Raw genomic sequence first — 14,244 nt, 5'->3', positions numbered from 1 at the left:
TCAATATTAGCCACCGTTACCATTATGCTTTCATATTTTTTATTTTTGAGACGGAATCTCGCTCTGTCGCCCTGGCTGGAAAACAGTGGCGCAATCTTGGCTCACCGCAACCTCTGCCTTCCGGGTTCAAGCGATTCTCCTGCCTCAGCCTTCTGAGTAGCTGGGATATCATGAGCGCACTACCACGCCTGGCTAATTTTTTTGTATTTTTAGTAGAGATGGGGTTTCACCATGTTGGTCAGGCTGGTCTTGAACTCCTGATCTGATGATCCGCCTGCATCGGCCTCCTAAAGTGTTGGGATTACAGGCGTGAGCCACAGCGCCCGGCCTACGCTTTCATAATTTAATAATACCTTATAATAATTACGAACAGTGTCATCCACGAATAATATATTCCCTGGTCGTTGACTGCGAACGAGGTTGAAAACGATTCATGAACTGTTTCAGTCCCAAAGACGTTTCAGACAAGGCCAGGGCCGGATTCACAATCCGAGACAAGCGGCAGCGTGACGTCCCCACGTCCAGTCAGGCCCGGGAGGATCTGCGCAGAGCCGCGCTCCCAGGGTCACGTGAGTCGCAGCCCCGCCCGGACTGAGTGTGTCCCCAGCGGCTGCGGCTGCGGCAGCGGCGTCTGCGCCTGCGCGGAGGCAAGCGCGCTCTGCGGCGCGGTCCGCGGTGGAGGCGGCGCGAACGGCCAGGGGGCGGCGGATGGCTTTGAGGGGCCCTGCGGGCTTGGGGCCCGGCTCTCGAAGGCCGTTGGACGAGGCGGTGGCAGGGGCCGAAGGGCGCGAGGCGCCGGCCCTTATGGCGGCGGGAGGCGCGCCAGAGGACAATGAACAGGATGATGGCCGTGGCCAGGGCCTGCTCCGCTGGGACGGCTTCTCCGCCTGGCTGCACTGCGTGTGTGTGGTGGGCTTCGACCTGGAGCTGGGCCAGGCGGTGGAGGTGAGGCCCGGCCCCGCCCTGTCTCCGCGCTCCGCCCCTGCGCCTGGGCGGCTGCAGCAAAGCCAGGCGCCCGCGGGCTGGCCGGCCTGGAACCCATCCGCCGCGCTTCCGGGCGTGGCCAGTCTCCCCTCCGGCGCTCTTTCAGGCTGCGGTCCTAGGGCACTTCCCGTGGGAGGATCTTGGGCTGCGGCTAGGGGTGAAAAGTTCTGTCTTAGGCCCTTCCTAAATACTTGTTGATGTTCATCCTATTCTTTCTTTCTTTTAAACCCAGAGCCACAGAACTAACTAAAACGGTTAGTAGCACCCACCCGAGGAAGCCTGCAGGCAGGATGTTTGGTACTTTCAAGAACAATGCCCCATAACTGATGATGAACTCTACTAGCCGAACTTGCACAACCAACTTTTGAGGCTCAGGTTGTTTTGGTCATTTGTAGTAACTCGTAGAGCTTTTCCCACAGCCTGAGCCGAAATGCTTATCTCAGCAGACATTTTCTCCGGTTCCTCCTTTTGTGCCTCATTTCTGGTTTGTTTGTTTTTTGAGACGGGGTTTTGTTGTTGTTGCCCAGGCTGGAGTGCAATGGCGCGATCTCGGCTCACCACAACCTCTGAATCCCGGGTTCAGACGATTCTTCCGCCTCAGCCTCCCGAGTAGCTGGGATTAGGGGCATGCGCCACCACACCCAGCTAATTTTATATTTTTAGTAGGGGGGGGGGGTTTCTCCATTTTGGTCAGGCTGGTCTCGAACTCCTGACTCAGGTGGTCTGCCCACCTCGACCTCCCAAAGTGCTGGGATTACAGGCGTGAGCCATCGTGCCCGGCTTCATTTCTGTTATTTTTTTAATGTTGCCTCTGGAACAGTTGGTGTGAAACTAATGTCAAGATGAATATAGGGAAAATCATTTGCATGTGAATCAGTCAACTTTTCCATTCTTATTTATGGCCCCTTATCGAAAGGCTTTAGAAACATCTATTCTTGATGTCGTTTAAGGTCTTTTTAGCATAAGGAATTGCTTGTTTTCATGTGTCCAAGAAAATCGTTATCAGAAGGGCGTTTGTTTAGATGTTTTGTTTTGTTTTGGTATTGGTGACAGATTTCTATCTCATTCTGACCGTAGTGGTCTGGTTGACTAAGAAAATTGGCTGGCGGGGGGGGCGGTGTTTCTTAATGCGAAGCCACTGCTGTCGTATTCGGCCTGCCTTCTGGGTGTTTTAGTATAACACAGTTCAACATTGTTTCCACTAAGAACCAAGCATTATGTTAGTTGCGGAACATACAAATAGGGTGTGCTCTAACCTATATTTGTAGATTGAGGCAACAATTTAGAGAAGCAAGAATTAATCATAGTAGCTGATAAGGCCAAATGCAGTCCCTGGCACCTAGTGACATTCTGTAAATACTTTTGATAGAATGGGTGAATATGTGAGCAATTCTTTTATCTTATTAAAGTAAGAAAAACAGTTCCCAAAGATTTTGAATAAGAGATTTATAAGCCATTTATTATTCACTTTGCCATGTTAACCTGAAGTTATATGTACAGCAAGATACAATATAACCAGAAAGCTTAAGAATGGGTTGTTGTAGTTGGTTGTGTTTTTAAATAGCTAAAGGAGATCCTTTTGGATTCTTATTATTATTTTTATTTTATTTTATTTTATTTTATTTTTTTTGAGACGGAGTCCCGCTCTGTCGCCCAGGCTGGAGTGCAGTGGCCGGATCTCAGCTCACTGCAAGCTCCGCCTCCCGGGTTTACGCCATTCTCCTGCCTCAGCCTCCGGAGCAGTTGGGACCACAGGCGCCCGCCACCTCGCCCAGCTTGTTTTTTGTATTTTTTAGTAGAGACGGGGTTTCACCGTGTTAGCCAGGATGGCCTCGATCTCCTGACCTCGTGATCCGCCCGTCTCGGCCTCCCAAAGTGCTGGGATTACAGGCTTGAGCCACCGCGCCCGGCCGATTCTTATTATTTGGGACATTCTTTATGAGTATTTTTGACTAGATAGACAGAAAACATAGTGCTGCAAAAATGTGAATTATTAAAGGACTTATTTTGAATTTCATTTTCCACAGTGTATGCCACTGTATAGAGTTTTTTTTAGGTCAGGAGTTCTTAACCTTTTGCTTCCTGGATTTAAAAATACAAACTATTTGGGCCGGTTGCCGGCCGGTGGCCTCAAGCCTGGTCAATTCCCAGCACTTTGGGAGGCGGCTGAGACAGTTGGCCTGGTCACATCTTACGAGGGTTCAGTGAGATCGATGATCATGCTCTGTGTCTATACATTGACCGTCTCTTTTACTAAAAAGAATTCAAAAAATCTAGCCGGTTGCTCGTTTGGTGGTCTGGTTGTCTGTCTCGTAGTCCTTCCTCCAGCTATTCTCGGGATGGCTGAGGCATGGAGATTTATGGCGTGTAACCCGAGGTGTGTATGTCTTTGCTAGTGAGTCTGAGATCCGGCATCTGTCTACTCAGCTCTTGGTTGCTGACAGGAGTTGATGGACTATCGTCTCAAAAAAAAACAAAAAGAGAAAAAGAACAAAAAATATCTAACAACAAACATTGTAAACTTTCCACTAGGAAAAGGCTGAGTAAAACAAAATCATGTATGTGGTTCCATGGACTATCTGGGTTTATCCATGGACCTTCTGTTCCATTGTCCCCACATTAAGAATCACTGGTTTTAGAAGGTGTAGAATGAGGGTGGGGAACATTCTCTAATAAAGGAAGGTCGAGGCTGCAGTGAGCCATATTCGTACCACTGCACTCAAGCCTGGGTGACAGATCGAGACACTGTCCCCCAAAAAACCTCTAACAAAACCCAGACTGTAAAGCTGGGCTGCCTAGGTTTGAATCCAGGTGACTTTGGGCAAGTTACTTAGCTTGTTTGAGTCTCACATTCTTCTTTATAACAGGATAACAATACCTATATCATGGCATTGTTGTGAGGATTAGGTAATTTAATGTTTGTAAAGCATTTGGAAGAGTTCCTGGGACACAGTAAGATGTATTTAAGGCTTCATTAGAGAAGCATTGATTTTCTAGAAATTTCCTTTTTTTTTTTTTTTGAGATGGAGTCTCACTCTGTCACCCAGGCTGGAGGGCAATGGCACAATCTTGGCTTACTGCAACCTCCGCCTCCCGGGTTGAAATGACTCTCTTGCCTCCGCCTCCTGAGTAGCTGGGTTTACGGGAACCTGGCATCATGCCTGGCTAAGTTTTATATTTTTGTAGAGACAGAGTTTCACCATATTGGCTAGGTTGGTCTTGAACTCCTAACCTCAGGTGATCTGCCTGCCTCGGCCTCCAAAGTGCTGGAATTACAGGTGTGAGCCACCACACCCAGCTGAAATTTCCTTTTTAAGTGAAGAGAACCCCTGACTTTTGCTTTGGGCCTCAGTTTTCTCACTTGTAAAATGAAATTGAGGTGCTAGAATCAATACCTTTTTTTAGTAGGGAACTTTGTTCCCTGTGTAAATAGATATCTAATCTGGAACCTTAATGACTGATCTTGTTGAAATGGGGCTTGTGTGTGTATCTTTGTCTACAACAGAAACTAATTTAAGCTACCTCAAGCAGTAAAGGGGAACTTACTGTAAGGACACAGAGCTTAAATACCTGTTTCCAGCTATTTAAGACATAAACATAGTGGGGCTTCAGAAAATGGCTAGAGTTCAGAATCAGGGAATCCTCTTGGTTTTGCTCTTTTTTTGTGTGCAGATCTTGCTTATATTTCATTTTCTCTGCAAACTGCCTTCTTCTCCTCTGATTTTTTTTTTTTTTTTTTTTTTAAGACGGAGTCTAACTTTGTCCCCCAGACTGGAGTGCAGTGGGTAATTTCGGCTCACTGCAACCTCCACCTCTTAGGTTCAAGGGATTCTCCTGCCTCAGCCTCCCAAATAGCTGGGACTACAGGTGCATGCCACCACACCCAGCTAATTTTTGTATTTTTTTTTTTTTTAGTAGAGACAGGATTTCACCATGTTGGCCAGGCTAGTGTTGAACTCCTGACCTCGGTGATAACCATGCCTCAGCCTCCCAAAGTGCTGGGATTACAGGTGTGAGCCACCGTGCCTAGCTTTTTTTTTTTTTTACCTTAGAGACATGGTCTGGCTCAGACTGGAGTGCAGTGGCATGATCATAACTCACTACAGCCTCGAACTCCTAAACTCAAGGGATCCTCCTGAGTATCTAGGACTACAGACATGCACCGCTACACCCGGCTATTTTAAAATTTTTTTGTGGAGACGAGGTCTTGCTATTTTGCCCAGGCTGGTCTCAAACTTCTGGCCTCAAATTATCCTGCTGCCTCTGCCTTCCAAAGTGCTGAGATTATAGGTGTGAGCCACCAGGCCCAGTCCTTCTCTGATCTTTAAGGTGAGAAGTTAACGTTTTTAGCCACTTCAGTGAAAAAAGTGAATCTTTAACTGTCTTCCAAAGCCAGAGGAAGATAATCTGGCCTGGTTTGGGGCAGGTTCCCATTCTGATACAGTTGGCTAAAGCTCTGAATAGAAGGGGGAGTGTTTCACCTTGCATAAAATGTCTTTTAAGGCCCTGTCCTAAGTGAAGGGTTAAGGAGGTCTTTGAGCTAGGAAGTAACTGAACAAGGTGTTGACTGCAGGGGGTGTGCTGAGCTGCTTTTCACCTGAAGTGGCTGTGGAGGCATTACCACAGAATCAAGAGTGTCCTCTGGAACAAGGTTTGAAACCTCCTGGGTTTGATATACTGTACCTCACTTTTAGCTTTGAAATTGTGAATTATTTAGTAAAGCCTTAATTATCTGAATACAGAATTACCTTATTTATTCAAGTTTTTTTTTTTTTTCCTGAGTGAATGATAACATACTCATTGCTGAAAACTTGGCAAGTAAAGAAATTATAAACATTAGGCCAGGCTTGGCGGCTTACGCCTGTAATCCCAGCACTTTGGGAGGCCAAGGCGGGCAGATCGCAAGGTCAAGAGATCGAGACCACCCTGGCCAACATGGTGAAACCCCGTCTCTACTAAAAATACAAAAATCAGCTGGGTGTGGTGGCATATGCCTGTAGTCCCAGTACTTAGGAGGCTGAGACAGGAGAATCGCTTGAACCTGGGAGGCGGAGGTTGCAGTGAGATCACACCGCTGCACTCCCACCTGGCAATAGAGTGAGACTTTGTCTCAAAAAAAAAAAAAAAGAAAAGAAATTATAAACACTAAACACTAGAAAATATCACTCTTTTTTTAATTTTAATTTTTTTTTTTGAGACGGAGTCTCGCTCTGTCGCCCAGGCTGGAGTGCAGTGGTGCAATCCCAGCTCACTGCAAGCTCCGCCTCCCAGGTTTACGCCATTCTCCTGCCTCAGCCTCCCGAGTAGCTGGTACTACAGGTGCCTGCCACCGCGCCCAGCTAGTTTTTTGTATTTTTTAGTAGAGACGGGGTTTCACCATATTAGCCAGTATGGTTTCGATCTCCTGACCTTGTGATCCGCCCGTCTCGGCCTCCCAAAGTGCTGGGATTACAGGCTTGAGCCACCGCGTCCGGCCGAAAATATCACTCTTAATTCTACTAAGAGGCAACTGCTATTAATATTTGGCATTTTTGTTAATGCTTTTTTTCTTTATATAATTTTGTAACTGTCAAGGATTAATTTGATTGTTAGGAACAGAAACCTCAAATAAACTTAAGTAAAGGGATAGTGATTATAAGGATTCCAGGCAGTCTTTTGGAATCCAAGTGTGTGGGAAGCAGGGATGAACTTGTGGGATTTGGAAAGCCCCAGGCTTTTGCCTTTGTCTCTGGAGCTGTGTTTTTTTTTTTTTAATCTTTGCTCTTTGCATGTCTGTTCCATTCTCCATGCTGAAGCTGGTTTGTGCTGCAGTGGCCTCATTTTCTGGTCCCCCATTACTCTGCTTGACTTTGGGTTTCCATGGTACTGATTTTAGCCAAACTCTTTTTCTGGAATGAGGCTGAAGCTTAATACTGGAGTATCTGATTGGCTCAGCATGGGAGAGGTGTCCCATTTTGTTCACTTGTGGTTAGGAGACAAGGTTTCGGTAGCAGTAGTAGTCACTTAGGCTCACCCCTGCAATAGGAGGGACGCTTCCAAAGCATAGTCTGGGCGGCAGTCTCCTAAGCATGTCTACTAAGAGTCTGCTTTTATTCATAAATATTCTCATAAACAGTTTGTGAGATCATTAGACTCTTCATAAGCCAAGTGCAGTGGCTCATGCCTGTGATCCCAGCACTTTGGGAGTCTGAGGAGGGTGGATCACTTGAAGTCAGGAGTTCAAGACCACTGTAGCCAACATGGTAAAACCGTGTCTCTACTTAAAAAATACAAAAATTAGCCGGCTTGGTGGCACATTCTTGTAATCCCAGCTACTTGGGAGACTGAGGCAGGAGAATCACTTGAACCTGGGAGACAGAGGTTGCAGTGAACTGAGATTGTACTCCTGCCTGGGCAACAGAGCAAGACTTTGTCTCAAAAAAAAAAAAACACCAAAAAACAAAAAACTCTTCATAAATATAATTTTACAAAGCAGACGTTCTTTTCTTTTCTTTTTTCTTTTTTTTTTTTTTGAGATGGTCTTACTCTGTCACCCAGGCTGGAGTGCAGTGATGCAATCATGGCTTACTGAAGCCTCGAACTCCCAGCTCAGGTGATCCTTCTGTCTCAGCTTCCCCGGTAGCTGATACTGCAGGCGTATGCTTATGCACCAGACTAATTTTTAAATTTTTTGTAGAGATGGAGTCTTGCTTTGTTGTCCAGACTGGTCTCAAATTCCTGGCTTCAAGGGATCCTCCTGCCTCCACCTCCTAAAGTGCTGGCATTACAGGCGTGAGCCATTGTACCTGGCTGTCAGCCTGTCCTTTGAAACTTTGAAGCCAGATACTCACTTTTCTCTAGCTATGAAAGTCCTAAGACTTTCATATTAGAGGGCATAGTCTTCCAATAGAAGGCTGTTTCATCTACAATGAAAATCTGTTATTTAGTGTAGCCACCTTCATCATTTCTCTTAGATTTTCTGGATGAGTTGCTGCAGCTGTCTATCAGTCCTTGCAGCTTCACCTTGCACTTTTACGTTATGGAGACAGCTTCTTTCCTTAAACCTCATGAACCAACTTTAGCTAGCTTCCAACTTTTCTTCTGCAGATTCCTCACCTCTCTCAGCCGTAACAGAATTGAAAAACAGAATTGAAAAGAGTTAGGCTCTTGCTCTGAATTAGGCTTCTGGCTTAGGGAATGTTGTAGCTGGTTTGCTCTTCTATCCAGACCACTCAGACTTTCTCCACATCAGCAGTAAGGCTGTTTCACTTTCTTATTCATGTGTTCACTGGAGTAGCACCTTTAATTTCCTTCAAGAACTTTTCCTTTGGCTGGGTGTGGTGGCTCAGGCCTGTAATATCATCATTTTGGGAGGCTGAGGCAGTAGGATTCCTTGAGCCCAGGAGTTCGAAACCAGACTGGGCAACATGGTGAGACCCTGTTGCATAAAAAAGAGAAAGAAAAAAAACTTTTCCTTTGCATTCACAAGTTGGCTCTTTGGTCCAAGAGGCCTAGCTTTCGGCCTATCTCAGCTTTTGACATGCCTTCCTCATTAAACTTAAATAATTTATAGCTTTTGATTTAAAGTGAGAAATGTGTGACTCATCCTTTTACTTAAACACTTAGAGGCCATTATAGAGTTATTCATTGCCCCAATTGCAATATTGTTGTGTCTTACGAAATAGGGAGGCCTGAGGAGAGGGAGAGAGATGGGGTAATAGCTGGTCAGTGGAACTGGGAGAATACATGTATTTATTGATTAAATTTGCCATCTTATATGGGCATGGTTTGTGGTGCCCCAAAACAATTACAATAGTAACATCAAAGATAACTTATCACAGACCACTGTAACAGATACAATAGTAACAAAAAAGGTTGAAATATTGTGAGAATTACCAAAATGTAACACAGAGACACAAAGTCATTGTTGGAATGACAGTTGTGAGAATTACCAAAATGTAACACAGAGACACAAAGTGTCATTGTTGGAAAAATGATGCCGATAGACTTGCTTAATGTAGGCTTGCCACAAACCTGTAATTTGTAGAAACTGGTAACTGCAAAGCACAATAAAATGATGCACAATAAAACAAGATATGCCTATATTAATAAAAGGAGAAGGAGGAATGGTATTGGAAGGCAACAAGCGTTTACTGCCTTACCTGAGAGCAGTTATAATCTTATATAATCAAAGATTTATTTTGAAATGTTTCTAAGCTTGGGTTTTAGGATATAAACTTTAGTAACTTTGAGCTCTTTGAGAGCCAAGGGTATATGTGCCTGAAAATTCTACACCATTATGTAACTTTGAAATAAAGGATTATGTTCTGTTTTACCTGGGATATGGAAATATCTGTTAATGCTTATTGAAAATAAGGCTAAACATTTATATCTTGGTAAATTTAAGCTATTTTTGTATCATTGGGATTCTATTTGAGTTATTTTGTTTTTCTTATTATAAGAATCATCTGGAGCATTTATTACATATGAGGATTCTGGGGCTCACCCATCTGCTTAATCAGAATCAGTTCCAGATGATCATTATGTGTAGGCATGTTTGGAGTATGTTTTTGAATTTTCTCTTCACATATGCTTTTCTGTTTTTCTTGTAAACCAGCTGTTGTCAAAATGTGGTCTGAGGACTTCTGGGCATCTCTGAGACCATTTCAGGAGATTTGTAGGATGTTTTCTTTTCTTTTCTTTTTTTTTTTTTTTTTTGAGACAGAGGCTCGCTCTGTTGCTCAGGCTGGAGTGCAGTGGCCCAATCTCGGCTCACTGCAACTCCGCCTCCCGGATTCAAGCAATTCTCCTGCCTCAGCCTCCTGAGTAGCTGGGATTACAGGTGCATGCCACCACGCCTGGCTAATTTTTGTATTTTTAGTAGAGACGGGGTTGCATCATGTTGGTCAGGCCGGTCTCAAACTCCTGACCCCGTGATCCACCCGCCTCGGCCTCCCAAAGTGCTGGGATTACAGGCGTGAGCCACCGCGCCCGGCCAGGATGTTTTCAAACTATGTGTGGCTTTTCTTCATGTTCTTCAACCAGAACGATGTATTGCAATATAATGAACATAGAATGATTCTGCCAAGAGCAAACATTAAAGAAAAACAAATTTTTTAAAAAAAGAATGAACGTTGAAGCAGATATGAGAATCTAGTTATTTCTATTAAATCAGACATTAAAGATATTTGCAAACGTGTAAACGATGCCATCTTCTCAGTAAAGTTTTGTTTTATTTAGGAATACAGGTGGTTTTTTCCTAAACATTCAAAATCCGAAACGCTCCAAAATCTGAAACTTTCTGAGTACTGATATGATGCTTAAAGGAAATGCTTATTGGAGCATTTTGGATTTCAGGTTGTTGGATTTGGGATGTCCAACTGAGTAAGTATAATTCATATATTCTAGAATCTGAAAAGATCTGAAATCCAAAACACTTCTGATCCCACCAAGCATTTTGGATAAGGAATACTCAACCTGAGTATAGTTACTTTTCATGAAAATGGAATATGTTAATGAGTAATAGGTTATTATTTAAAAATAACAATTTTTTTAAATGATCACTTTTAGTTTCTACAATGGTGAATGTTGATAGACGTAACCCATATAAACAAGAGTTCTAGGCCGGACATGGTGGCTCATGCCTGTAATCCCAGCTCTTTAGGAGGCCGAGGTGGGTGGATCTCCTGAGGTCAGAAGTTCAAGACTAGCTTGGCCAACATGATGAAACCCATCTCTACTAAAAATACCAAAAAAAAAAATTAGCCGGGCGTGATGGCGCGTACATGTAATCCCAGATACTCAGGAGGCTGAGGCAGGAGAATCACTTGAACTGGGGAGTTGGAGGTTGCAGTGAGCTGAGACTGTGCCGTTGCACTCCAGCCTAGGCAACAAGAATGAAACTCTATCTCAAAAAATGAAAAGAAATACCAACAGGAGTTCTTTGAGAGCCTCAATACATTTTAAGAGTATAAAGGGATGTTGGAAACAAAAAGTTTAACAGTTGCAGTTTTACACTCTCTGGCTTGAGATGCTTTGATTAGTTGACTTGTGGGAGGTAGGCTAAAGTAGTAAAGTGAATTGTAAAGTCAGACCAGGGCTGGCATCCTGGTTTGAGTACTTACTAGATATAGTATTTTGATGAAGTCACTCACTCTGTATGCTTCATCTCCGCTGGTATAAACAGGAACCAACTTCACAGAGTTCCCTAAGAGTTAAATCAAGTGTGCGAGGCGCTAAGCACAGTGCCTGGCACACATCAGGGGCTCAGCAACTTCAGGCTCTGTTGTGGTTGACAGGCTTTGAAGGTTGTGGATTCGCACAGAAGATGCAAAACTATGAGCCCAGTTGTTTCTTTGATTGTTCTATGACTTTAACAGAAAATTTACTTTAAAGAGAAACTTTATTTGTATATCTCATTTCTTTCTTTCTTTTTTTTTTTTTGAGACAGTGTCTCACTTTGTTGCCCAGGCTGGAGTGCAGTGGTGTGTGATCATGACTTACTGCAGTCTTGAACTCTTGGGTTCAAGTGATCCTCCCACCTCAGTTTCACAAGTAACTGGTACTCCAGGTGTGTGCCACCAAGCCCAAATAAATTGTTTTATTTTTGTGTCACCCAGTGTGATCTTGAACTCCTAGGCTCAAGGGATCCTCCTGCCTCCACCTCCCAGTGTTGAGATCCCAGGCGTGAGCCATTTTACTCAGCCTCATTTATTCCTTTCCGTCACTCTAATTATTAAGTAATATATAGATTTTATTTATTTATTTGCGACAGGATCATGCTCTGTCACCAGGCTACAGTGCACTGCAGCCTGGACCTCCCAGGCTCAAGCAATTCTGTCACCTCAGCCTGTCAAGTAGCTGGACTACAGCCTGGCTACTTTTTTGTTTTTTATTTTTTTTGTAGAGACAGGGTTTTGCTGTGTTGCCCAGACTGGTCTTGAACTCCTGGCTCAAGTGATCTGCCTGCCTCAGCCTCCCACAGTCCACGTGCCTTAGTCTCCCAAAGTGCTAGGATTATAGGCATGAGCCGCCATGCCTGGCTTTAGACTTTTTTTTTTGAAACAGAGTCTCGCTTTGTCACCCAGGCTAGAGTGCAGTGGTGCAATCTCAGCTCACTGCAACCTCTGTCTCCTGAGTTCCAGCGATTCTCCTGCCTCAACCTCCTGAATAGCTGGGATTACAGGCACGTGGCACCGCACCCAGCTAATTTTTGTATTTTTAGTAGAGGCGGGGTTTCATCATGTTGGTCAGGCTGGTCTCAAACTCTTGACCTCGTGATCTGCCCACCTCAGCCTCACAAAGTGCTGGGATTACAGGCGTGAGCCATCGTGTCTAGCCCATAAACTCTTTTTTGAGATGGAGTCTTACTCTGTCACCCAGGCTGGAGTGCAGTGGCACAATCTTGGCTCACTGCAACCTCTGCCTCCTGGGTTCAAGCAATTCTCTGCCTCAGCCTCCTGAGTAGCTGGGATTACAGATGCCCACCACCACGCCCGGCTAATTTTTGTATTTTTAGTAGAAATGGGGTTTCACCATCTTGGCCAGGCTGGTCTTAAACTCCTGACCTCGTGATCCCCCCCCCGCCCCACCTCCCAAAGTGCTGAGATTATAGGCATGAGCCACCGTGCCCGGCTAAACTCTTTTTAAATAAGGGAACTGAAACTTAAAAGAGGTAACTTGCCCCATATCACTTGCTTAGTAAGCCAGGATTTGAACCCCGGTCCTTTTGATTCTGAAGCCTGATTTCCCCCCACTATACTGTGTTATCCTGGGTACAAAATTAAGCTACTTTTGTTTACTATTTAGGGGAAACTGAAGCAAAGAAGACGTGAAATGCCAGTGGTAGTTTGAACTAAAATTCTTAAATTCTTGGTAGTAATAGTTTACCTCATTTCTCAAAGTGTTCCTGTTTACATGCTAATACTAAATGTAATAATAGTACCTAGGGCTATTTTATGAGTTGTATGAACTGCTTTTAGCATTTTTGTGATCCTTTAGTTGGCAAAATGCTTTACGATCCTGTGAAATGCACAGTAGACACTTGCTTCTGTTTGGACGAAAGAATAATGAACTCAGACCAGTGACCTATGTCAATGACATAAAGTTAGGTTTCCTGAATGTAGGTATTCTGACTGATAACAGTTTACAACCATGGGCAGATGAAGTGAGATGATAATTTTAATAGTTCTCATTTCTAGTATATTCTGAGGATTGATTGATACAACACAGTGCCTGGCACAAGGAAAACACTTGATAAAGTTGGCAATTGTAATTATTTATTGAGTTTTTCTGAAATAATGAACTAGGTACTCTTTTGGTCTAGCTTATTTCAATTCTATCCGTATTACTCATTTAGTGAATTCCTACCTAAGCTTAGAGTCCTTTATAAGTAATACAGGATCAGTATGAGGGTAGCATCACTAAATTTTTGTTGGTACCTATTATAGTAGGAGCACTGGGACTGTTTGCATAGGCCATAATGAGCACCTAACATGCGCAAAGGATTCTGTTACGTTAATCAGTAGATCAAGACATAAAAATCCTTGCCCTCCAGAATTTAACTGAAGAGACAAGTCAGCCAGGTGTGCTGGCTCATGCCTGTAGTCCCAGCACTTTGGGAGGCTGAGGTGGGTGGATCACTTGAGTTCAGGAGTCTGAGACCAGCCTGGGCAACGTGGCGAAACTCCGTCTCTACTAAAAATACAAAAAAATTAGCCAGGTGGGGTGGTGCACACCTGGAATCCTAGTTACTTGAGTGGCTGAGGCAGGAGAATTGCTTGAACTTGGGAGGCGGAGGTTGCAATAAGCTGAGATCGTGCCACTGCTCTCCAGCCTAGGTGACAAGGCCAGACTGTATCTCAAAAACAAAACAAAACAAAACAAACTATATCGTCAGTGGTCCAGAGACTAAGTGAAATTTTCTGGTGGAAGGTGAAAATTGATTTGAACCTTTAGGGCTGCATAATTTAAAATTTCAGCTTATATAATTAAAAAATTATACACAATATTTATTGAGGAAAAATTACAGAAATTACACAAAGAGGCAATAGAAATCACTTATTTCCCCTGCTGGATGGAATTTCATAGGCAGATAAATGGTGAATCAGTTCCTAAGTGTGAGCAAGGGAAGAAGCAGGAAAGTTCAAACCATCTTTAGAATTAATGAATAGATTGTGTACTGAAATATTATGATCTTCAAGATCTTAAGGAAAAAAGCAGTGTGTAAAGCAGTGAGAACAGAACAGAATGTAATTTTTTTTTTTTTTTTTTTTTTTTTTT

General features: G+C 43.7%; 1 protein-coding gene across 4 annotated transcripts in view; it reads left to right on the top strand.

The window, feature by feature from the left end:
• Nucleotides 1–265: 265 nt before the first annotated feature.
• The window catches only part of DENND6A (DENN domain containing 6A), a 76,571-nt gene continuing 62,592 nt past the window's right edge, over nt 266–14,244 (top strand). For 3 of the 4 annotated variants that reach the window (XM_017894144.1, XM_017894147.1, XM_017894146.1), the window contains exon 1: nt 267–945. In XM_017894144.1, coding sequence (XP_017749633.1) covers nt 709–945 — 237 coding nt within the window. In that variant the 5' untranslated portion in view covers nt 267–708. Of the gene's footprint in view, nt 946–14,244 lie in introns of all 4 variants that reach the window. The other variant, XM_017894145.1, reaches the window with a different exon arrangement.

The sequence above is a fragment of the Rhinopithecus bieti genome, unplaced genomic scaffold (assembly GCF_001698545.2).
Source record: "Rhinopithecus bieti isolate Rb0 unplaced genomic scaffold, ASM169854v2 scaffold_21649, whole genome shotgun sequence".
NCBI classification, from domain to species: domain Eukaryota; kingdom Metazoa; phylum Chordata; class Mammalia; order Primates; family Cercopithecidae; genus Rhinopithecus; species Rhinopithecus bieti.
The sequence above is the reverse complement of the archived record's forward strand: the minus strand, read 5'-3'. Positions and strand labels throughout refer to the sequence as shown.